Source organism: Zonotrichia leucophrys, chromosome 1 (assembly GCF_028769735.1).
Source record: "Zonotrichia leucophrys gambelii isolate GWCS_2022_RI chromosome 1, RI_Zleu_2.0, whole genome shotgun sequence".
Lineage (NCBI taxonomy): Eukaryota > Metazoa > Chordata > Aves > Passeriformes > Passerellidae > Zonotrichia > Zonotrichia leucophrys.
In genome coordinates, this window is record NC_088169.1 from 32,039,008 (window position 1) to 32,064,348 (window position 25,341).

At 38.9% G+C, this 25,341-nt stretch overlaps 1 protein-coding gene across 16 annotated transcripts in view; it reads left to right on the forward strand.

Annotated features, from left to right (window-relative positions):
* Positions 1 to 25,341, forward strand: part of INPP4A (inositol polyphosphate-4-phosphatase type I A) — a 109,889-nt gene that overhangs the window by 40,715 nt on the left and 43,833 nt on the right. For 12 of the 16 annotated variants that reach the window (XM_064711074.1, XM_064711065.1, XM_064711055.1 and 9 more), the window contains 4 exons: positions 4,847 to 4,993; positions 21,752 to 21,814; positions 24,166 to 24,384; positions 25,164 to 25,208. In XM_064711074.1, the coding sequence (XP_064567144.1) occupies positions 24,279 to 24,384; positions 25,164 to 25,208 (151 nt within the window). In that variant the 5' untranslated portion in view covers positions 4,847 to 4,993; positions 21,752 to 21,814; positions 24,166 to 24,278. The remainder of the gene's footprint in view (positions 1 to 4,846; positions 4,994 to 21,751; positions 21,815 to 24,165; positions 24,385 to 25,163; positions 25,209 to 25,341) is intronic. The other 4 variants (XM_064711110.1, XM_064711103.1, XM_064711092.1 and 1 more) reach the window with 1 other exon arrangement.

Below are 25,341 nucleotides of genomic sequence, written 5' to 3' on the forward strand. Positions count from 1 at the left end.
GAAGCATTGCTTTTCTTGTGTTAAATGTGTTTCTTAATGCAGACTGAGAATCAATTACTGGAAAGTCTAGAGAGGTGTGCTGCCATGGCTGTGCCCACATCTGAAATTAAAGCAAATGGTCGATACCATGGACTCAGTTATTTAATTGGGGCAGAATGGAAGAGAGTGCACAACAGGATGCTCTAGGGGGTTATGTTTAATTTTTTTCTTTTGACCATCTTGAACTGCTCAATGAAGAACAACTTGGGAATCAGGCATGCACTTACAGATCTTTCTCCATGCCAAGAAGGCCAGGATAAAGTTGCCAGCAGCAAATTAGCATTGCCAGATCCTGTAGCTATATTGTGACTTAAAAGGAATTGCAGTAACGCCAGTCATTCATACCATCTTTCTTTCTTTTATTAATCATTGTCTGCATTGGAAAAGAAATGCCTGAGGCAATCCTTCATCCCCATCCAATGCAGCTCTGTTTCTTGCTGAAGAAATTAAAAAAGAATTGTCATTCTACCCCAAGACAGCTATGACTTCTCCCTTGTGGGGTCTGTCTCCACACTTGCAAAGAAATCCACAATAATAGAACTAAAAGCCAGCATTTGGGGCTCCCCTACAGGGACAGCATATCATCCTAATTAAGTGTTTCTCAAATACAGCCCTGACTGTGCAACCCACTCCATTTTTTGTCAGATTGCACTACCTGCTTGAAGCTTTGTGTTAGAGTAGATCTGGAGAGAAGATAGGAGAGAAAGAAAAGAGAATGCCACCACTTCTGTTTGCCTGTTTGCTTGGTACTTTGGTGAATACTTTCTTTCCACTGATGTAGATTTAGTGGCTTCTTTATTAGGAGTCAAACTCTATGTTGCATATGTAAAGCTCCACATAATTTTTTTATTATGGCTCCTTAATTGTGTATAAGACAGGTTATGTCACTCTTTTTAAGTAAAAGTAACAGCTTTCTCTTCAGTCAGTTCTCTGGGTGACATCTCTAGAAAATGTGCCCTGCTAAATTATGTACTGGTGTAGATGATGAGTGGACAAACAGCACAGGTGACTGACTAAGGAGAGGTGATCATTAATATAAGCACAGCAAGCTGCTTTACGATTATTGTTGTTTCCTTTTACTGCAGATTTTCTATCTGCTTTTACAATTTGAGGCTTTTTAGCAAAAACCACCAGCATTTGCTAGTTTGTTCCTTTTTCCTTCTTGCCAGTTTGTAAAGTATAAATGCAGAGCAGGCCATGTGTGACTGTGTGGCTGTGTTCAATGTGCAGTGATTTTGTTTCTTAGGGCCTAATGTTCATCATCCTCTTGTTAATACTAGATCAAATCATGCCCCATGCCAACGTGGCATGGGTAATTGCAATAACTACATGTGCAGTCATTGCATAATGTGTGCCACTTGGCCTTTCTGTAATGTTCTGTATTCCATTAGAGGGTTTTCTGACTGCTGGCTTTAGTATACAGAGCTAACCATGGCTTTTAGCAGTGAAGAGAGAGATGAAGAACTGAGTTTGAATAATGTGTTATGTGAAGGCGTAATGGTATTGAATAGAGCCTGAATCCAGGGAGAGGGAGAGAAAGAAAAGTAAGAGGATATAATGTCTCATAGCTAATGAGAACAGCTGAAGAGGGCACAAAGGGAGAAGGCAAAGGCAGAATTTCAAATGTTTTAAGTGTCTGGAAACAAGAGCGATCTGTGGTCTATTACTTTGGTTCTTTCTTATGGATTTTGCCTCTTTTTACAAATAGTTTGTCTATGTTATGTTCTGTGCAAGCACAAAAATCAAGCTTTTTCTGGAATTAAATGCTACTCTTACATCAACTCCTTTAAAGTCTTTGGAAGTTTATCCAGCCTAAGCTTGCATTCAATTCAATAACATTAATTTTACTCCTGTGTTTGCCTTTTAATTATAAAGCTGTTACAATGTTTAAATTACAAAATGTCCAGTACCTAATTGTTAATAATCTCAGTATTATCCTTGGGAGATACATAGATGAACTACCACAGAATGGTAATGAGGGTTTCAGCAATAATTGTTTCACTAAAACGTACTGAGAGATTTAACACTTAATGTGAACCAACTAAACCAACTTTCAAAACCAGCTGCTTACCATGCTTCTTTCATTCATGGAAACTGCATATGGATAATTTCCTACTTCCATCAGTATTTTCCTTTTAGCTAGGAAGATAGAAAGTAACCATGTAAGTCCTCAGTACAGACTTCCCCACACCAGAAGGTCTGGACTGTGCAGTACAAACACCTGTGAACACTCTGTATGGTCTCCTTACATATGGCCTGCAATAACTTGAAGCACTGCAATAAAAGACAAAAAATCTGCAGTTTGTTTCATACTGAGGCATTGCTAGCATGCTACTCTCTGAAGAAAAAATAGCAGAATAGACTCATAGTTATTTTTAACTTTAGTGCAGGATTTCTCATGACTTTGGGGGGGCAGGGAAAATTTTTAAATTAATATCTTTTAACTGTAGTCAGGCATCTCAATAAAAGTCCTCTGTAGACACTGAGGATCTGCAGCCCTTGGTGAAGTCAGGAGCAATTGTCAGGGATCTGAGGTCTCCCAAAAAGTCAGGTCAGTCTTAAAATCTACACCAGGATAAATGTTAACTTTTCTGCTTGCTACAGTGGAACTGAAGCCTATAGTTGTGTGTCTGCTCCTGTGCTGCCCCTCAGCTGAGTCACCTTCCTGAACCAGAACTTACTTGATCATAGAATCTCCTGAGCTGGAAGGAACCCACGAGGATCATCAAGTCCAACTCTTGATACTGCACAGGGCAGCCCCAAGGATCCCACCATGAGCCTGAGGGTGTTGTCCGAATGCTTCTTGAGCTCTGTCAGGCTTGGTTGGTGCTGTGACCACCCTGGGGAACTGTTCCACTGCCCAACCACCTGGGTGAAGAACCTTTTCCTAATATCTAACCAAACCTTGCCAACACAGCTTCATGCCATTCCCTTGCAGTTCTGTCACTGGTCACCAAAGAGAAGAGATGAGTGCCTGCCCTCCCACTTCTACCCCTCCTATTGGATGTCCAATAGCTAATAATTTAGCACAATTAGACATTTTTAGCCACGATATTCAGAAGAAATCTTAACTGCTTGCCTATTTTGACTATTGTGGGACATGTGCAGTCAGCTACAAACCTACTGCTAAAGCACCAAGATGCACAACTCACACTTGTGTTGTTTGAAGAATGAGTCAGTAAGTGAGTATATTAAAATTAAGACCAAATTTGTCTGAAGGAGGCAACATATAGAAATATTACCTTTTAACAAAATGATTACTTGCAGCTCAAGGCAGAGAAATGCAAATGTGAGTCAGAAAAAGGGTTTGAAACTGCAGACTAAGAAGTGTTTTGTATTTTTAAGGGGTTTTTTTGGGTTTTGTTGTTTGGGTTTTTTTGCATTTTATTTCAAGCTGATAGAGATACCAAAACACTAAAACAACAAGAAGAGGAAGAAAAACAAACCAAATTCTCACAGCATGTTAACAGTTTTCTTGAAATGAAAAATGTACTTATTCTTTTAAAAAGCTTTTGGATATTATCAAGAAAAACATCATGCCTTATAACAGAAATTTTTCCAGATGTTGCATGCTTGAGTGACCCGAGTAATTGAGAAGCCTACATGAACTTATTCAACAGTTTGTGAATATAAGAAATTTAACTGAATAATGAGAATTTAAGGTACTGTGCAACTCTCAGAGGCTTGTGTGACAGAACCCCACAAACATTTCAGATTTGCACTGGAATTTCCCATAAGACTGGAAAGGACTCCCAAGATTATAGAGTCCAACACATATGAAGTTATACAAAGGCTTTAACTATATCCTGTGTTTTTTGTGGCCTCAGGAGATTTCAGGAAGTCTTGGGTGTTTTACTCATGATATTACATTTCTCAGACAAAGCATCCAATTTTTGCATCTCTCATATTTTAAAATCAATCAGAATTTCTGACTGTCAGAATAGCTTTTTAAGTTGCTGCATTGGGAGTTTCCAGTTTGGGAATTTCTTCAAGGTACTTTTTATATGTGTGATTGAAATATAGATCAGTTACTAAGATTTTTTAGAGGATTTTTATTACTCATACTATTGAATTTTACATATATGGAAATATAGGAAACTTCAGGCTTGTTAATTTGACCCTAATAACCTTAGAAATATTTTTTAAGGAATAAATAATTAAAGACATGGGAATTGAGGGGAGGAAGGATGAAGCACAATCTATTTTTCTAAGATAGGTCAAACTGGCCTAGTATCTTTTTTTAATAAGAAAGTAGGTTTTCTAGAAAAATAAATGGGCTAGATCTGGTCTCTCTGGATTCTACTGAGCCATTTAATATGGTGTTGCAACAAAAATACTGTTCAAGGTGGAGGAAGATTAAGTTAGTGTAAGAACTGTAAACACACCCAAAGAACTGCCACGAGAGAGACAGAAGGAGGTAGATATATATGATTAATTATTCTCTGGGAGTTCGCTTGTTTAGTTTTCTTGAGGCTTTTTTGTTTGTTTTTTTCTGCAGTTGATATTGTTGGCATGCTGTATTGAAAGCAGGCTGTTGAAACTTGTGGATGGGAGTAGGATGTTAATTTCTGGTGCACAGTTTTAGATGGAGTGACTATACAATGAATTGGACAATTAGATAATACTAAAGGGATGGAATTCAACCCAGCAACGTGTCAGGCCACACATTGTCATGAATTCTCTTACCCAGTTTAACCTTGATATCCAAATTAGCAGTATGACAGTCTGAGCTCTTATGTAATCAGGGGAAAGAGGCAGATTTTTAATTAGGCACCCAACTCCTGCTTTCTGTCTTGACTGTTAACAGAGCCTGGGCACCTGACTCTGGCATCAGTGCTGAGTGCCTGAAACTGGATGGTGCTACAGCCTCAGCTTAGGAAGTAATGCAGCAACTTTTCCTATGAAGAGGGATTTCAGCAATGGAAGATTTTGAAGGAGAAAGGCCTATATGAGGGTAAGTGGGTTTAAGTTTGTCTTTAGTCTGTCAGTTTGATACCATCATGAAAATGATGTATGGGGTACAGGCAAGTGTCAAAAAGAGGTATTTCCAGTTGAGGGAGGGAATCTCAGCTGGGTGCATCTGGGCTGGGACCTGATACAGCATAAGTGTGCAACACCTCTTGCAGTGTCTGAGAAACCTCACCTCAGTATGTGATAGAGGCAGCGAAAACTGAAAGAGGGTGGATTTAGATTAGATATGAAGAAGTAATTTTTTACAGTGTGAGTGGTGAGACATTGGAACAGGTTGCCCAAAGAAGCTGTGGATGCCCCATCCCTGGGAGTGTTCAAAGCCAGGTTGGATGTGGCTCTGAGCAACTTGGTCTACTGGAAAGTCTCCCTGCCCATGGCAGGTTTAGTTGGTCTTTGAGGTCCATTTCAACTCAAACCACTTGGTGAAAAACTGCAGGGATGATCAAAGAACTTATGTTACAAGAGGAGTCTGAGACAGCTGTGTTGGGTATGTCAGGAAGACTGATAAAATGGGAAATGTAATTGCCACAGCTCTGCTGCTGGAGTTATGGGGAACATTGAAATGTGGCTGATATCAGCTAGGTTACAGCCAACAAGCAGGATGTCTGCAGAGGACTAATGCAGGCCTATGTGCAGCATTATGGTATTGTAGGAAGATTGATACCAAACCAGAAGTGTCTACTTGTGTGATTTAGAGGTGATGTGAAGTGGATATATGGCATGTCTTACTGATTGAGTTTGTGCATTCACCTAGCACGTGGATAAAATATTTAACCAACATAGAATGCATAGTGATAATTGGATAATACATGACAGTAATCAGTAGGAGAATGGTTTATGTAAAATTAGGAGCAAGCTTCAAGATTTGTAAAGGTCAGTGATTGCTTGGATTCAGCAGGACTTAGGCTGTTTGGGCTGCTTGTGCATTTTGATAACTCCTACAGAGTGTAATGCTTACTGTCTGCTGTATTGCCCTGCAGTTCCCCTGCACAGCACATGGAAAACTGTGGGATAAATCAGGCTTTGAGTGAATTTGTAGGGCTGGAAAAAGGCATGTTTAGTTTAGCCTGTGACAAATATACATTTAGAAGCTGACTGCTGGGTAGCAAACTCATGACCACTGAGACAAAAGCTTGCTCTGAAGTGAAAACTGTGGTTGTAGATCCCTGATGTGCCTGTAGTGACAAATGATGGGTGCAGCACTTACAGTCAGTGACAGCCCTTGCACCAGATACCTCCTTATTTTGACAAACACTGAAACTTAAAATTGTGTGTTAGTGAAGAGCTGCCCTTTCCCTGGATGTTGGTTTGTCCCAACACTGGGTTTGAAAAGAAGTTGAATCCTTTGAGCAACCGTGAGTAATGTGCTTTCTGCTCTGTTGCAAATCCTGAGTTGCTCTCATTGGCTTTGCCAGCTATTAAGAGATTGATCAGGTTGCTTTTTACCAGAAATCTTCATAAAATAACAGGAGGAAAATACCGCAGCAAGAAACATTTTTAATGTACTTCTGGTAGCACTATGTTTAGTTCTCTAGTTATTTGTTCATTAATAAGGGCTCAGCCTGGGATTCTGAGGTTTTTAAGTGCTGAGAAAAACATCAGGGGAGAGTAGTATGGCTTCTTTTTTTTTTTTCCCTTCTGCTTCGTAATTAATTATTGTATAGTGATACTACGTTGTTATTGTTCTATGGTAAAAACAATTGTATGATGATCTCACAGTCCTTACTTGGAAAGTTGCCACAGTGAGGAAAAACTCTGTTTATGCACTGAATTGTCAGTAGTTTGGAAGGGGTTTGTTCTGCTGGAAACTGTGATTTGAATAACAGTCCAAGAGGAGGGATGACAAGGAAGGGAGGATTGAGAAGATAAGTGTGAAAATGTGTCAGAGCTCTTTCAGATTTATTTTTTATTAGAGTCATGGTCAACTACCTTAGATTTAGAATCTGTCCCAGTTTATATGTGTCTTTTCCCCCCCCCTGTATTCTAGGTTTTATTTAGCTCCAAGTCATGTTTTTCTGGCTAGTAAACTGGGGGTTTGTTTTGAAAAATCTGTCTAAGCCTCTTCCTGAGAGACAATACTTGGAGCATCTCAGGCCTGCATGACTGTCACTTAAAAAGATGCCCAAAAAAACTGGAAGAACATCACTAGAAGATGTTTATAGAAAAGAAAGGATTATAAGGTCTGAAGGAACCCACCTCCAAATTTCAGGAAAAAGGTATCTTACAGTCATATTGGGGAAGAAGTAAGAGAAGAATTTGCAGCAAACCCAGATTCTTTGTGTGTGGGAATGGGCAGTGAGGAGGATCATTGTGGATGATCAAATAAGCACAATCTACTGCTGCAGATCATTACTAACCATGAGATGCTGGAATGCAAATTTAATCTTGTTTCATAGTCTCTTAAAATAGCTGTTTGAAAGTTAGAGAAAATGACCTTTTGAAGATTCCTATATTTCCCTACTTAGTTCTATCTAGTTGCCTCTTTTGCTTAACTTCAGTACAGTTCAGTGAAGTGAATCCCATCCCAAGACCATACCCCTTGCTTAACTTTTTCATGGTTTAATCTAGGTAAACACTGTACTTACGCTTTGTTCACACAGATTCTTAAACAGTAATAGAAACCTAAATATTTTTCTACAACAAAACCAAGTGGGCTATTGAACTGTGTCTCTGCTGAACTGTGCACAGTACCAGAGAGAAGATTGTTCCAACTTACTTGTGTATTCTGTCATGATGTTTTTAATAGTATGTTTGCTGTTAGGACAGGCTATATGCTATAAAAACTAAAACTAAGTTTTGTCAAGGTATTTTGGGGGTTTGTAGTCAAACGTGATAGAGATAATTTATTCTTGAAATGTGTTTATGTTGATTTTGTTTTGAAACAAGAATATATGCCTTGCAGAATATTTATGTTCATGATCATTCTGTAATTTCCCTATTAAAAACCCCTACACTGAATGCAGTTCCTGCTAAATTTTAACCCCAGAAATGTTTAGAATGTGAATATAAAATAATCTGAAGGATGTATTATAGTACAGATCCCTGTAGGAGCATATTATCTTTGAAAACATTTTAATAGTAAACTGTCTGAAATTATACTTTTGCCTTTTCTCCATTTTAGCATGAGCAAAGAAAGAGTTTTAGAAGTGCTGCTCAGCTATTAACACTAAGCTATTTTTACTGGGACTTTTGAACATTGATTTGGTGTTTCTAAGTGGAGGCTTTTTTCACTTGTGGTTGTGCATGTTCACTTTGGAGACTTTCCTTCAGTCAAATCTGATGTGATCTGAGACAAGGTGGTTTTTGGGGTTGTCCCAGGCAGCTGCCAAATACTTTCAAACATTCGAAGTGGAGGTGTAGAGAAAAACAGTGGTGTGGAGGAAACTCCAGTTGTGTACATATGTAGGTTTGGTATAGTGTCCTGAAAGCAGCTCTGGATAGTGGGATTGATGGGGCAAAAATTTTGCCATAGAATTGCAATTATTTATCAACATAATTAATAGTTACTGAAAAAAAAAAAAAAAAAAGAAAGCCATCACTGCTTCATTTTGTTATTGTTTTGTAGTTCATAGATCAAAGAAATACCAACTAGGTAAAAATAGAAATTAGAATTTAAGGGCATTTTACATATTTTTAATCATGAGTTTGGGGATAATACAAAATTTTCAAAGTCAGCAGTGAGGCACTATCAAACAGATGAGCTCTTTGCTCATCCTTGCTAGTTCAAGGATGAGTTCTTTAACTGTGTACTTAAATGGCTTTTGAAGATATGTATAAATTCTGAAAAAAAGTCTTTTGTGAATATTTAAGGTATGTGGCATGTATCAATGGTTTGACAAGTAGCATTTAGTTTCTTTGAATTACTTTAATAATAATAAAAAAATGTTAATAATTTCCTGATATTTCTCCATGAATCATCTTTGAAAACCATATACTACCAGAAGAAAATCTATTTCTATTTTGTATTCAAAGTAGGACAAATCAGCATTGTTTTGTGTGGTGCCTGTTGGTGCATTTTATCCTCAAACAAGGGGGTTTATGTGTTATCTGTTTGCTTTTACGGGTTAAGTAACAATTATCAAGTCAACTCTGCCACACAGGGTCTGCTATTTCTTTGAGAAGGAAAGCTGGGAGATAAAAGCTTTCAGATAGTATTTGCTATGGACAGAGGAAAAATTGAAAGAAGAAGATTTTGAGGACTGTTTTTTTAAGGAAGCTCTGCGGGGAGCAAAAGTCAAGCTGAGGGGCAGTGGGTATGGATATGAAGGACAAAACAGATGCCCAGAGCACTGGGAATGAATGGTTTCAGTTGACTGTGTTTTACTATGTGTTGATACTTATTTTTCTTTAGGAGTTGGAGAAATGCACTTGGTTGAACACCAGCTTGTGTGTAACTGAGGATTTGGATATCTTGCTATGTAGTGAAGGGAAGAGGCAAGTGCAGACAAAAAATATCTTATGGTTTTTCTTCAAGTCTTAAAGCAGCTTGTAACTGTCCCAGCGCAGCTCCAGTCATCTGGTGCCACTCTTGTGGGTCTTGTTTAAAAACTGTATTTCTTCTCCTTCCCCAGGAGCACCACTAAGTGCCAATGAGTACTTGGCATCCATTACAAAACATCTTTCATTAGACTAGACTAAATCACTTTGCTAAATAGGAGCCTCACAGAATAGGAAAGATCTCTTCTATGTGCAGCTGCATCCATCGCTACGGAGATGACACTGGCATATTGTAACTTAAATGTTTTGGCTTTGAAGTCAGTTAGCACAAAAGGGGCAAGATATCTCTTGTCCTGAGATCAGTTTCCATATTAGTAATCAAAAAGGAAAGTCTGAACGACATGAGAACTGAAAGGATTTTGGTTTGTAGAAGTGCTTGGAAAACAGGACAATAACCACATAGTCACTGGTTTCCTAGAACTGAGGAGAAATTCACGGTATATTTTGCCCTGTTAAATCCTGCATTTTATGTTGTGATCTTGGCACATCAAGGGGTCCTTGTATAACATGGCAGAGCACATTAGGAAAATCCATTTGGATGACTGCTTACAAATTCTATTCTTACCTATGCAGGGTGGACCTGGGGACTGTCACTGGGGAGAAAAATTGAATATGTTTGAACTCTAATTATTTGGATGCTGCTGTTGTCCACTCCCAGGTGATCTATCTGCACTTGTGAAAGGCAGATATAGCTACAGTTTCATGGCATATGCTTTTATGGAAATATTAATAAATATCGTAACTTTTGCATCTTCTACCTGACTGACAGTCACACTTCTTTACCTTCTCACCCCCTCTGGATCTCTGAGAACCCTTATCTATTTGCAAGATTATGATTTACAGTACCAATCATTCAATCATTTAAATTAGCTAAACATTTCATGGGGCTTAGGTCATATAGTAACTTGTCGAGTATTAATGAAAGGTAGAGGACATTTTTTTGTGACTTTTACAGTCTCTATTGGACTGAGGCTGCATGCCTGATATTCTCTAGAACTCAGATAATTTCATAGCCAGAATAAGGATGCAATTGTAGCCTGTAGAGTGCTCCTTAAAAATATTGTCTCTATTACCCCAGAGCCATCCCTCTTAAGGTACTTAGCTGCAGTGATATTCAGAATGGGAGAATTAACAAAGTGCTTGTTGGATGCACACTAATACCGCTTTTTCTGTATTATCCTTTAGTAGCTGAGTTTTCACAGGGCTTTGACACTATTGTTGCTTCAGTATTAAAAGGTCAAGGCTACACTCCTTCATGTCAACAAGTGGTTCCTGACTTCTTCCACATAGGAAATGCCAGACTCATTTTTTCTCCTAACTCACTTTGTTTTGGATTAGCAAATGTGCTAATTGTTTGTAACTATATACTTTATGAAGAACTATTTGCCCTGTAGGGTTTCAGTTATGCTCTGGTTTTGTTTTCTTTGTTGAAAAAAGATTACATTATTGAAAAAAGATTGCTTTCTTTTTCTTCTTTCTTAATTGCATAAAGAAAGTTATTAATAGGCTTTCCCTTTTCAGAACTGGAAAATACCAGAAAGTCACTTGCTCACACTTTCCAAATACAAATTTGCTTCTAAATTGAGACTAAACATGGAAAAATTTAGAATGTTAGGTGAATATTTTCTGTTGTTCTGAGCAGGTGGAAACAACTGTTTAGTTCTTAGAATGTTTAAATTGATGGTTTTAAATTGTCCATGAACTATGCAAATAAAATCAGTGGGAAGTGACTGAGGAATACAACCCACGATCAGTAGCTCTAAATTAGCTTGTTCTTCCACTGGAAAATTTTCAGGGAATTTTCAAATCAGAAAAGATTGAAAGCTATTGATAGCTGAGTTTAATAAGTCCCATTTAGTTTTGCCATGCAGTTCTAGCTTATTTCACTTCTAAAAGTTAAAAAGTTGAGTTTTGTGACATTTGCTGTTTTAAAAAATTATTTGACAAAGATGTATTACAGTGATGTCCATGATTCACAGTGATATTTCTGTGGGCAGACAATCATATTATGTTTCCAGTGGAAGCAGAGATATTGTGCTTGTAACAGGGAAATTGTCCAAATGATCACAAACTGTCCTGACTAACCTCTTATGGCTAGCTCTCATTCTTCCATCTTTAGTCTGTAAAAACTCTGTAAATGAACTCTAGAGAGGAGATCTGCAGGACCTGAAAAGGCTGGAAACAGTAAAATTAGTGCTCCTAACTGTTGAAGAAATTGTCTTATAAAGCACAGGACCACAGAATCTGCTGGTAGATGTAAACAGGGAAGAATGGCACAAAATTCTGTATATGTGCTGTTACACTCGGAATCTTTTTTTCTAACTGCAGAGATGAGACTCATGTTATATCTAAAGACAAGTAGTTGTTGTAATTTTAATTAAAACTCATTACAGCTTGATCCATAAATCATTACTTGGCTGGATCCAATAATTACTGGAAAAGAATTAATGCTTCTGTATAGGGGAATGTCTCAATAAGTAACTATTCAGTTAAATTCATTGAGCACATAAAGTGTCTACCTCTGTCATGCTGTAAAGCTCATCTTTTGCCTCCCCTTCTGGGCTGTAGGGTCTTGGTGGTGGGTGTGGAGGCATTTAGTTGTCAGCATCCAAAGGACTTCAGATACTGAAAGATTTGAATATCTGAGGAATATGATGTTCATGTTGGTAGCTTCTTCTTCTCTACTCTAGGATCTGCTTAGGGTCATTTTTATATTTGCTGACAGGCTTTTAAATGTGGTCCTTTTCCCATTGGTCTGCAGGGCTGAATTACATCCAGATGTACTGTATGTGATACCATACAGCTGATCGCTCTAGAACTAATTTTTCCCAGCCTTAAGTCTGCAGTTTTTTGTGTGACCATGGGTGAGCTATAGCTGCAGTCCCACCAAGTGCCAGCTCTGTACCCTCTCTCTTTTTATCCTGTGCTTCTACTCCATCCTATGTCTCCAAGTCTGAAGGCCTCTGCTACCATGCCAGGCCTTTATATTTCTACACTAAATCATTGTATTGAGTTGTAAAATGATGATGGTATGATGCAAATATAAATAACAATTAAAACAAATCAGCCACAGACATCTATGCAGTTGGAAAAAATTGTTGTCACAGCTGAACCAAGTTTAATTGCAGGCTAAAACAAAGTTGCAGGCAGGTCAGTAGAAGTTCAAACAAAGCAAGTCTGAAAATGCTCAGTGTTTGCAAGCCCTGCTGCAAGGGTTCAGGCCAGTTACTGGTCATGGCAGTGTGGTATCTACAGGGCTACAGGGTAACAGAGCTGCAAGGGCCAGAGAGGGACACTGGTGACATTGTCTGTTGTGTTACCTCCAGACCTTAAATACTGAGGTCAGGGTGTGATGCTCAGCTCAGAAGTTCTCAGGATGCTTGTCAGCTGAATATGGGAGTACAAACATGGAGATGCTGCACAGAATATCGGTGCTGCTCATTATAGTGTTTTTCTCACTCTCTAGCACTGCCTGCTCTCAGAGAAGACTCCAGGCTTGATTAAGCTTTTGTTCTGACCCAGCTTTTGGTCCCACCTTTTAGCTGGAAGGGTGCCACCATTTGCCTCTCCAGCAGAAGCAGTGGATGTAGGAACATGTGCCGACACTGTGATGCAGTTTAGTAGCTTAGTTTAACCTGTTGCTGAAAGCAGCTTTGATGAGGTGATGGACTGTAAATGCAGTGTGGCTGAAATGTAGCTACCTGCTCTCATCTGGGCCTGAAGATCAAGACAAGTAGCTGTGGACAAAATGATCATTTCTGCTGCCTTGCTGTGGAGGTTTGACTGCTGAGGTAGGCAGCATGCTTATGAATTTCTGATAAAGTTGGTGGGAGGCAACAGAAGTTAGCAAAAGTCAGCATCACTGTGGCTTGCCTTAACATGCAAAAATTGGGAGTCAAATAGTCATGAGAGTGAGTTAGTCATGAGCTTAAGAAAGGAAAGTAATTTGGAATACATCATTCACATTTTCAGGCTTTTTTGTGTTCATGCAAAATTTGCTTTTACAAAAAGTGAAATTCATGTAAGCTTGGCCTATAGTAACATTCCAGTTTTAGAAGTCATGTAAGTGCTTGGAGAATTGACAAAACTCTGACATTTAGGTACATATTTTTGAGCACTGAGTGCTGCAAGGAACTCAGCATTAATATCCACCCTTTGTCTTTGCATACCATTTATAACTTTTTTTGTGATTGTTGCCTCCCTGCAACAAGTTGTTATTTTTAAAATAAATTTTGAAGGCCACTAAACTGCATGAAAGATTGATCAGTATTAGCTGCTGAAAACAAAGTAGATTGTGGTTACAGTTACTTGAAAATTGTTTTTGAAAGCCCTGTACTCCAGAAATCCATGGCCATACCCTATAGGAGTCTTAATATTCTTTGAATTCTTGGAAATTTGGACTGAATTGTTTATTCCATCAGATCTGTTGGTAGCTGACAGAAAATAAAATTATCGTGGAATAAAGTGTTGCACAACAGGTCCTGCAGCTACTGCAGCATCTCTGTCTGAATGGAGCATTTTAACCTGTAATATGCTGGCATGAGGAGATATGAACCTTTGAAATGAGTACCTGCAACATTTTTATTTATCCTCAGCTGTTCATATGTTTGCTCATCTTACATATGAAAACCATCAGAGCAGCTGAAATACTTTTTGTTACTCTTACCAAACTTTTTGTTGTTTCTGTCTCAGAGATAACATCATAATATCTGCTACATGACATTAATTTTCTCTAATAGCTTTTTTGCTCAATTACAGTTCAACAAAGAATATTGTATTTTGGAAAGGCTGATAGTAAAAACTGGGGAAACTCATAGAAGTTTTCACAAATAGGGATCAATTGTTGAGTTATGGTATTCTAATAGGAAGCTATTGATCTTAGATACTGATTTGTAATGAAACTCATAGAAATATGGCAGTGACATTTGGTCTGGTTTCCTCCTATGACACTTCAGAGACAGTCAAGTCACTTACCTATTTTCTTTGCACCTTGTGTTCTTTATTTATTCCAGTTCTGTGCTACTGATTTGGGTTTGTTTTATTCAGCAGCCAAATAGCAACCAGTTTCAATATATTCCAAATATAATTCCAGTATATTTAAAAGTGATTGATGATCATCAGTTCATATCACGATTCCTACAGGGTTGGGTTTCAGTTACTCTGCTACAAGTTAATCACAGAATCACAGAGTGGGTCAGGCTGGAGGGGACCACAGTGGGACATGTGGTCCAACCTCCTGTTCAAGCAGGGTCTTCCCAGAGCACATGGCTCAGAATGCTGTCTGGACAGTTCTTGAATATCCCCAGTGAGGGAGACTCCACACCCTCTCTGGACAATCTGTTCCAGTGCTCGGTCACTGCACAGTAATGAACTTCTTCCTCATTTTCAGGTAGACCTTCCTGGGCATCAGTTTCTGCCCATTGTGTCTTGTTTTGCTTGGCACCAACAAGAAGGGCCTGACTCCATCCTCTTCACACCCTCCCTTCAGATACTTGTCTATATTGATGTCCCCTCTCAGCCTCTTCTCAAGGCTGAACAAGCCAAGCCTTCTCAGCCTTCCCTCATAAGAGAGATGCTCCAGTCTCTTAATCACTTTTATTGCCCTCCTGGCTTGCTCCAGGAGCCCCGTGTCTCTCTGGCACCGAGGAGCCCAGAACTGGGCACAGCGCTCCAGGTGTGACCTCACCAGGGCTGAGCAGAGAGGCAGGACCACCTCCCTTGACCTGCTGCCATTGCTCTTCCTGATGGTCCCCAGGGCACCATTGACCTTCTTGGCCTCAAAAGCACATTGCTTTCTCATGGACAGCTTTTTGTCCACAGGACCCCCTGGCCCTTCTCTGCAGAGCTGCTTTCTAGCAGGTCAGCCCCCAGCCTGTGCTGGTGCCTGGATTTATTCTTCACAAGGTGCAGGCCTCTGCATTTGTTTTCCTTGAATTTCAAATGGTTCTTCTCTGCCCATCCCTCCAACCTGTCGAGGTCTTTCCCAAGGGCTGCACAGCACTCTGTGGTATCAGCCACTTCTCCCAGCTTTGTGTCACTAGAACTTGCTGAGGAGGCATCTGCCCCTTCATCCAAATCCTTTATGAGTAAGTTACACAGCAGTGGGACCAGAATTGAACCTTGGGGGACACCACTAGTGACAGGCCTCCTGTACTTGTCAAGGAACCTATTTTGAGAATTTGGCAGGAAACCAACGCAGCACGCCCCCTCCATTGTATATTACAGGCTGATCTTACAGTTTGCCCACAGGGTAGTACTGGCATTAAAAAGGATTCCTTTCACTGGGAGGCTGTTCCACCGAGGCGTTGGAACAGGAACAGTGGTGGGAAGCATGGACTGGTGTTGGCCTCTGAGGAGTTAGAGGCTTATGCTTCACACTGCCAGCATCCCACCACTTGTTCACGTGACTCCAGAAAGAAGTGCAGGGAAGAGCAATGCAGTCGAGATCTTGGCCTGCAGCAACCCTCTGTCCCATTGATTTAGAAAGGTCACTGTAAGCAAACACATAATTTTATTTTCCAGGAAGACAAAATGAAAGCAGCAAAAAGGAATAAGTTACTGGAACAGCAGAAAAATAAATATTTAAAAATATATCTACTGTTGTGGCCATTAGGCATAACATAGGCATGTACTCTGTAAGAAAAAAGTTACATGATCAGAAATACATGAACAAAACACAGTTCAGGAGTACAAAACAAGTGCTGATGGAGAAATATGCATTAGCAGATTTGCATTAGTAGCTTAGGACTCCAGTTTTGCTATGCTGCCTAAATCTTAGTAATAAACTTTATGGAATATTACTCCTACACTAACATTTATTTTTAATTTTCTAAATACTTGATACTGTTTCAAATTCTGAGTCAGTTATATCTTATTTAAAGCACATAAGTTAGGGAAAGAATTTGTGTATTGCTGGTTTGTCTTTAGGTGCTGTTGTGTATTTTTCCTTTATATAAACATTTAAAATAGTAAGTGTAAGAATCACAGTGAGTCAGAACAGTCCCATGTGGAAATGAAGAGTGCTTGAGAGATTTTTTTGCTGTGCCTGTGACCCAATGGACCATTCCTTCCATGTGGGAAAATGTAGTGTCAGGAAAATAAAGTTTCCCCTGTGACTCTGAGGGGCAGTCTTGTTGCCCAGGTAAGCTCAGTGACTTCAGAGCAGGATGTCAGATTCCATCACACACACAGAGGACAGTGCTGTCAGTGCTCTGTGATTCCTGGGTTGCTTTTCTCAGTATACACTAACTTTAATTAGTGCTACATTAGTCTGTGGAGTGGATGAATATTACAGGTAGGTAGATCAGATAGTTCCCTAGACATTTGGTTGTTTGGTTGTCCAAACTTGACCAAAACTTCTTATTACAGATCTTGTTTCAGTGCTTTTATCCCTCTGTGTGCCCCTCTCATTGCCTGTATGAGGGAGAATATGTTAATGCCATTGATCTGTAAACAACAGCAGTATGAAATCTTTAGCAAATGTTATGTGTGTCTGGTTCATCTCCATTTCAAGTCATAAAGTGTTGGGCTTTGGATTTGTTTGTGGTTTTTGTGGGTTTTTTTAATAATTGTTTGTTTTATTTGTTTGTTTGTTTATTTGTGGGATTTGGGGTTGTTTGGTTTGTGTTTGGTTTTTTTCTTGTTTTTGTGTTTTGGGGTGGTGCTTGGGGTTTTTTGTGGGCTTGTTTTTTTATTTGATTTGTTTTCTTTCATTGGGTTTTTCCCCTGCCTCACTTTTTATTGCAGCAGGAGGAGCTCAGAGAGGGATTTTGTTTCTTCCAGCTAGAGCAGAGTGTTTCTACATTCTTCATGGTTATAATGAAAGACTGCTCTAGGTGAGGCAGGTGTTGGGAGGGTGTTGAAAGGACCATCAAACTCAGATAAGTGTTTCCAGTCCAGACTCCTCAACAGGAAATATGTCCCCTGTTCTCGTGGGCTTCTCATGCCTGTGTAGGCAGTGTGAGAACCCCAGGTCAGGAGGAATGAACTCATCCTAGGAAACTTTACCACAAAGTGCCCAGCACATTTCTTGTGAAGAGGGTAAAGGTTAATTTGGGGTAAAGACCACTTGTAAGCTGTTTCAGTTTCTACTGGTAAAGTGACAGAGGAGCCTGAGAGCCTTTGGACTTCAAACTCCCCTGTAGCAAAACTTAGCATTTTCCATGGCATTGGACTGTGTTCAGCTTGATAAAGCTGTTCTGCAAAGTGAAAGAGAGCTGTGCTTTTTCCTTTTTAGCCAACAGACATGTGTGTTACAAATGCTCATTTCCACCTCTGGATGTGTGTTATTTTTGTGCTCCTAGAAGCACTAAAGGAATAAAAATATTGTAATGACAAATGAAATTAAAACAGTACCTCATTTAAAAGAGTGCTATTTTTATTTCTGTTGTGAATACAGACAAATAGTTTTAAATTGCACAGAGAACTCAGTGGCCTAAATTGCAATTTCCTGTTAAAAGAACTCAAATATATTAAAAAGGTAAATCTGTGTTTTTAGATTATTTGAGTTTACTGAAGTTCATAGTGGGGAAGGATCAATAAAAATTTTGACTTACAAACTTATCTGCAACTAAATGGGATCTGTGGACAGGAAAGCAAAAGGAAAACAAGCCACTTCCTGGTGCTGAAATGCCCTTTTATCTAAATATCACTGGAAGGTTGCATTCAGGGATTTTTACATTGCACAAATACCTTTGTTACATCCTTGTGTTTGTTGATTTCATTTTCTTGTGGAAGACTTTTCCTTGTTTTGCTGCGGTTACTCACTCAGAATCCTCAGGGAATCCTCAGAGAGTGACAAGTGGATTCTTCAGGCCAAACTTAATATTTTTGTTTTTGTTACTCAAGGTTCTGGGAGAAGGGGATTTTTAGCCAGATGATGAGGGGAACCTAGACTTAGGAGGCAGACTGAAGGGAGAGACAGAGCCTCTTTGTGGAGCTGGCAGCTGCCCGGTTTGTCTTTGTGGGGAAATAATGTCAGTAGGAGGCAAAGCTTCATATTGGATGCTGGCATCACTTGCATTCTTTTGCCTTCCCAAGGCCTAGATCATGGAATGAATGGACTGAAACTGTTGTCAATCCATGGATCTGCAGTAGACATAGTCTGTGTTGCTGCCTCTCTGAGTTTGGCGGGAAGGATCTGACTCAAGGTGCCAAATTCATGGCTTTGACTTTTCCTGTTTTGATCTGTGTGAGATTCAGGACATTCAGTTTCTCATTAAATGAGACAGAAGAGTGAAGTGCATGTCAGACTGTAAAGGAAATAGCTCTCAATTGGAGAAGGTCTTAGCAGGGTTTAGCTGGGAGCTGCTGTCCTTTGAGCTGATGCTCTGCTCTTGGGCTGCCTCTGCAGCCATGAGTGATAGGGTTGATCCAGACCTTCACCTCAGATCCTTGCCTGGCTAATAAAGTTCCTTGCATCATCTTTGAAACAGGTGATGGAGGTGGGTTGCTGGAATTGCTGAAAAATTTGGTTTGAGCCAACATGTCAAATCTAGTTTCACTGCCAAAGTTTTCTATTGTTGGAAGTAATAAATAAACAATAAAACACTCCCTGCATGCTAGTTATACTAGAGATGGTGCTCTTACACAAAAGGCAGCATCTTCATAACTTACCATAATCAGGCATTTCTTTCTTTCCATTATTTTGTCCATATTTTTATGGTTAATAAACTGTTAGTTGGAAACTAGGCCATGCTGCAGATCCAAAATACTGTTTCAGCAATATTCACTTTTATGATCTTGTGTATTGTTAAAACATTTTCAATCAGAGAAAATATTTATGAAGATGTTGTTTGAAGAATGCAGTTGGCTGAAGGAGCCCTCTTGATGTTTCAAAATGGATTTTTCAGGAACAAGTACCTTAATTGTTAAGGTTCAGGTAATGGTCCTTACAGTCTGGAGAGCCTTGAGATTCTAAAACTGATTGCAATTCAGTAAGTAACCCATAACTGCTTTTTCATATTCTCTTGGAGATGATGGTAAACTTTCAGTGGTTATGGTTGTTGTTTTTTTTTTTTTTTAAGCATTAAGGAAACTGTCACACTCTCCCTTTTTGTTTATTATTCTGTTCATGTAGATATATCAGTAGCATTTAGCCTTCCATTGCTGTTGCATTTTTTGCTTTGGTATGCCTTTTTACCTGATCTAATGCCATAAGCCTAGAGCACTATGGCTGTAGAAAAGTACAGTCTCAAAGCAGACTTTGAATCAGTCTGTAATTGGAGTATCCTCATTCTCTTGCTTATTGATGTGTGAATTGGAAAAATCCTGTTTCCTGCAGTTGTGTAAGGAGTGTCAAAAACGTAGATGTTAGGCTGAAAAAAGGTTTATTTCATGTTTATTTCAAGGGGTAGTTTGGCAGGAGATTTTTTTCAAGAAGGGGACAGATCAAAGCACTTTGCCAAAACACTTGGTGAGGTGAGGAGAATATTGGCTTGCAGTTGTAGAAACTAATCATCAGGGGTTTATTCTGGGGGTGAGATGATCATAATTTTTGCTTGAGACCTTGCAAGCAGAGTGAGACCAAATGTCCCAAAGTTTCAGTCCCAGAAGACACAAGGTCACATAGCTGTGCAGGATGGCGTTTGCTTTCCAAAGCTAACTGGCAGGCCTGAGGGTAGCAGGGCAGAAGCGGCATCAGATGAAGATCCCTTCTCCAGATCATACACTTTTGTGCTAATAGAGTGACAAATAAATATTCACATAACAGAAGGGAGGCTTGTTCAGAAGCCTTTCCTGAACTGTGGATGTGGCCTTTACCAGTACTGGAGCTCAACAACAGCTTCTCATGTTTCTATTGAAAACTGGGTTTACAGCAAAGCTTCATGAAATGCAAAGCTGCACAACATCCATTGTCTGCCATCTTAGTGAGGCCAAAGGCAAAGGCTATGTGTAGATAAATCATGCCATCTTCAGGAGAGGTTGCCTCAAAATGAATTACATCAGCCTTGGCATTGCTGTCTGCTGGAGTGGTACCAGTCTTTGGAAACTATCCATTTAAGGATAGATCCCATCTAAGGAAATCTCTTAATACTACCTTTCATTTGGTAAGAATGCTACTTCCTTTGGTTTTTCTCAAAAACGTGACCATAAGGTTGTAATTGTTGAAGCAGTTGTTATTCAGGAGAGGGATCAGAGCACCTGTTATTTGGTTATGCATTGAGTAAAGGGAACTCACCCCTGCCTGAGCTGGCACAGCTGTAGGAGGGATCCAGTTTTCCCAGCTGCAGCAGGGCTAAGTGAGTCATCTAAATAATTTTTATAATTAGAGAGAGGTATCTCCATGGGGTGACTCATCCCACCTACCCTGGAAAAGAGTGACTTGTTCTCTGGAAGTGCCTCTCACCACTGACTGCACAGAGAACCTGAGTGGTGAGTTGAGATCATAGGAAAAGATATTATCTCACCTAAAGAACATAGGAGTTGCCTCCTATGTTCTTTAGGTGAGATAATATCTTTCTGCAAGTGATAGGAGCTCATGTTAAATTCTAAAGCAGTCTTGGGTAATTGGTAGGGCTGGTGACTAAAGCAAGAAACTGAGACTGGAATTCCTAATTTCTTTTACTGCAATATGGGATAAATGGGAGATCTTAAAAGACATAGCCTTTTAATATAAATGTACTTGAATGAGATGGTGGCATTATCAAATATAAATCTTCGTTAAGCTGTAGTAAGCTTAAAAATAATTTGCTTTTGCTGTATGCTCATTGCCACCTGTTTGTAGAAGCCTACCTCACATAGTGTTTAGAGACCTGCATCCTGATCTTTTGAACTTCTGTGTTTTGACACAGAATCTTCTCTCATGACGGTAACAGTTGTAACTCTTCCAAACAACAGTGTTTTGAAAGTTTAGCTGTAGAAAAGCAAGCATAGTAATAAATGCTGTCTTAAACTCAACATATCATATACATTGCTTTTTCTTAGTAGCACCAAGCCTTTTGGTAAACATGTTTACATATATTTCTTACAGCCGTTCTACCCACTCACCAAATGCTGACCTGAAGTCAGTCCTTCTCAGCATAAGCTTATTTATTTGTGCTCCTACTGTGGCTGGGTATTGTCATGACTAATGCTCTGTGAGGTCCAGTAGAAGATCATACAATATTTTTTATTTTCAGTAAACCTTATTGTGAGCAATGGTAATCAGAAGTTACACTTACAGTTAATCTGAGAATGGTACCTGCCCACTGGTTGTGATGTATGCAGTATAAATGTATGATGATTATTTTGTTTATTTTTTTAGATGTGGATTTAACTGATATTATGATGTACAAAATCCCTCCCCACATAAGGAAAAGAGCCCTCTGTAAGTATGATCCTTGTAAGTAATGTAAAGATGTATCATTAAATGATAAATTAATATTGCAATTTAAAGGAATAGTTGAGGTCTTAAAGAGACTTGGAAAACTACTATACTCAGTAATATTTAAGTAGAAATAGCTTCAAAACAAATTAGATACCTGACCCTCTTTTAACTTATCAGAGATTGACCCTTTTTAAGGATTGCAGAGATTTAAACTGAAAAGCAGCCAGGCTCTTGAACATAATTGCAGTCTGGCCTGTACCTTGGTGAACATGTCAATTATTCTCTAATATGTTATTCATAGATTCTGGGGGAAGGGCCTATGGCATCCTGTCTTAATCTCTGCAAGTATATTTTGTAGGTCTTTTCATCAGACAGTTAGGTTTAATAGATTTACAGACTATTAAACATCACATTATATAAAGAACAAACCAAGGAAAACCTATTGCTGAAAGAAAGGGAAAAAATAGGAGAATGGAAAGCCTTGGAAACTGTCAAAGAATTTTGATGGAAGTTTTATTTGAATAAATACTAGGACATTCAGTACTATTTGAGAAAGGTTGGTTATTCACTAGCCACTTAAACATTAATAAATAGAATAAAGCTTTTTTACTGTGTGTGATCAAACCTTGGAACAACCAGGTTGGTTAGAGAGGTCTTGTCCAAAAAGACCTTGTCCAATTCTTGTCCAAAACCAACTGGACACTGTCCTGAGAAGCTTCCTTCAAGCAAAGGAGTTGGATTAGATAAACTCCAGAATTTATCCAACCTCAACTATTCAATATGCATTGAAAATCTGCCTGCTTTAATATTTGGTTGTTAGAAATTATATCTATAGGCAGAGTGTTGTCTTTATACACTGTCACTGAGTTTTAGAGCTTTGGGGTGGGATGTTCAGAGATCTCAATTTCTGCTTCTTCCATTCAAAAAAATTTTTTTTTCCTATTTGGAATTGACTTATGCCATATTATATAAACCTGACTTGAATCAAATTCTTAGTTCTGAGTGGTAACAGACTGGCTTATTATGTAGGCAAAGTCCAAACTTCCTCCCTAGAATGAACTCCTCATTTAAAATCTAATTTCTAAGCTGATGTAGATGTCCAGGCTGTGTTCAGTTCAGTTGTCTTACATGCTTAACTTGCATTTGAATTTTTGATGTCCAGTGAAGCAGTTAAGATAGTTAAGAAGTTTGAGTACCCCATAGTGCGAGAAAGACTCTTTTGAAATCCTCCAGAGGGGTATGCTGACTAATTAAATTCAGAGACTTAAGTTATGCAGGTTGAATGTTCCTTTGGAGCCTTCTGACAGATTTAAAGTGGTGTTTTAGAACAAAAGGTAAGCCAGGTGCTTTATTTAATTAGAATGCATCTTGCTCATTGTTAGGCCCATCAACCTAAAAGGAAAAGAAATACTCTCCCATTTTGCAGTGTAGTTCAAATGTTTTGTAGAATGAATGACTGACTGCTGGGAAGGTGTTAGTTACTTTATTAGTACTTTTCAGGTTTATTAGATTTTACTCCTTACTTGCTAAATTAATTTATTTTGTCAGAAGATTATGAAACAAATAAAAAAGTTCCATAACTGCAGTGCTAGCACGGTTGATTGAAGGAACATTCACATTCAAAATCATAACCAAATTTTCTGTAGGCTTTCTTTCCTCCTGTAATTTTCACTTCATAGGCATTGTGAGGGGAAGGATTGTCATGGATGTCTGTAGTCCAAAAAAGTGGAGGAAAAGCACCGATGCTGCCATCTGCCACATCAGCAGGCATCCCTTTTTGCTTTTTCTTTCCACCACCATCCCAGAATTTCAACCTCTCTCTGGCCCAGTAGGCTTTATTTATAGTTTTCATTATCCCTTTCTCATGGCAGTAGAGCCTAGAACAGCACAGTGTGCTGACACTGACAACATTTCCTGCCCTTTTGTTCTGCACTCCACCAACCTGTTGCTCCTTTGTCATTATCCCTAGTGCTTCCTCTGCAGACAGAGGCCCCATTTTACAAATTTACTTGTGCTCCCCAGGGAGTAGAAACCAGGAAACTTCATTAAGGATGGTTTAATCACTTAGACAAAGGAGAAGAGCAGCTGGTTTGTTAACATGTCTCTCTCAAGCCCCATTCTCTGACAGAAAAGCTTTCTTGCATGTGGTCCAGTTTTCACTAATTTGCTATAAAATTCTGCAGATGTAGAGTTCATGCAAATGGAGTTAGTATGCATTGGATCTGCCTTGAGCATTTTATTTGAATGACCTGAGATGATTTTATTACAGTAGATTTGCTACTGTTGAAAATAACAATAGCTGATGCTGGCCTAAAATTTTGGTGTATGTTTTTGCTTCCTCTGTTGCTTAGCATGGTAATGTTAGAGGAATAGCAATTGGATACAACCTGCTGCACTCTGCTACGCTGTGAGACAAACATCATTAAAGCCAAGCAGCCGGAAGAGAAGGGCTCTTCATGAGAAAATGACAGCAAGAGAACACAGCCCCCGCCATGGGGCCAAGTCCCGCACCGTGCAAAGGGCCTCCACCATTGATGTCACCTCTGACATGGTTGGCCTTTCTCTGACAGGTTTGTACCTTCCTGGCAGCCTCTGCTCTGTTGCTGCTTCTTCCAGAATCTGCCTTGTGCTAATGTTGGTGTTTTTCTTTTAATTGCTCGAAGATTTAGATCTGTCTGGTTATCTGGAGGTAATGAGATAAAGGAATTATGCTAAAAAATTCTAAAAATCTTGAATTTGCAACTTTTAAAATAGACAAAACATTGAAATCAGAGGGGGATTAAAAAAATAAGCAGTGGGGAGAAAATAACAAAATAATGTCATGATCTAGGAAGAGTCTTGGCAACCTCCTTGTTTTACATTGTATAAAATTTTCAAGAGAGTTCAGGGAGCTGAGGATTGTCTCTCTTATCTTTTATGGTTATTAAATTAGGATTCTAATCCTCAGAGGCTTACTTTCATTAGTGAGAGAGACAGGTACTTTTAAATTTTGTCCTATTAACTACCACAGATTTAATAATTTGGAGGTAGTAGTGGCTCAGGCTTTAATCCTGTTGTTTTCTATTGAGATTAAGCATTTACTATTCCCATATTGCATATAATCTTGTATAAATTTACATATTTTAATATGTTTTATAAACTGAGATCTTCCCAGATTTTCCAAATAATTATTAGATACCAAGGATTACCAGATAAATGTTTTAGATACCAGTCATGGCTCACTCAATTAAAGAAAAATATTTTTGTATAAAATGTAGTTTCTTTCTCTGTGTGATTGCAACTTCAGGAAAGAATTCACAGGGCAGTGATGTGAATTTTCTAATCTTGTGGTAATTTTTCTGTTTTACAGGAAACATTCAGGATCCAGATGAGCCAATTTTAGAGTTCAGTTTAGGTAGGCTTAGTGATTTTCATGCTAGTTTTGATAATGTGTGCTGTTGAATATGTATGAGGTTTTGTAAGTGTTGATTTTGAAGTGCATTTCATATAGTGAAGTTTGCAACTTTGCTCTGATTTTTATGGAGATG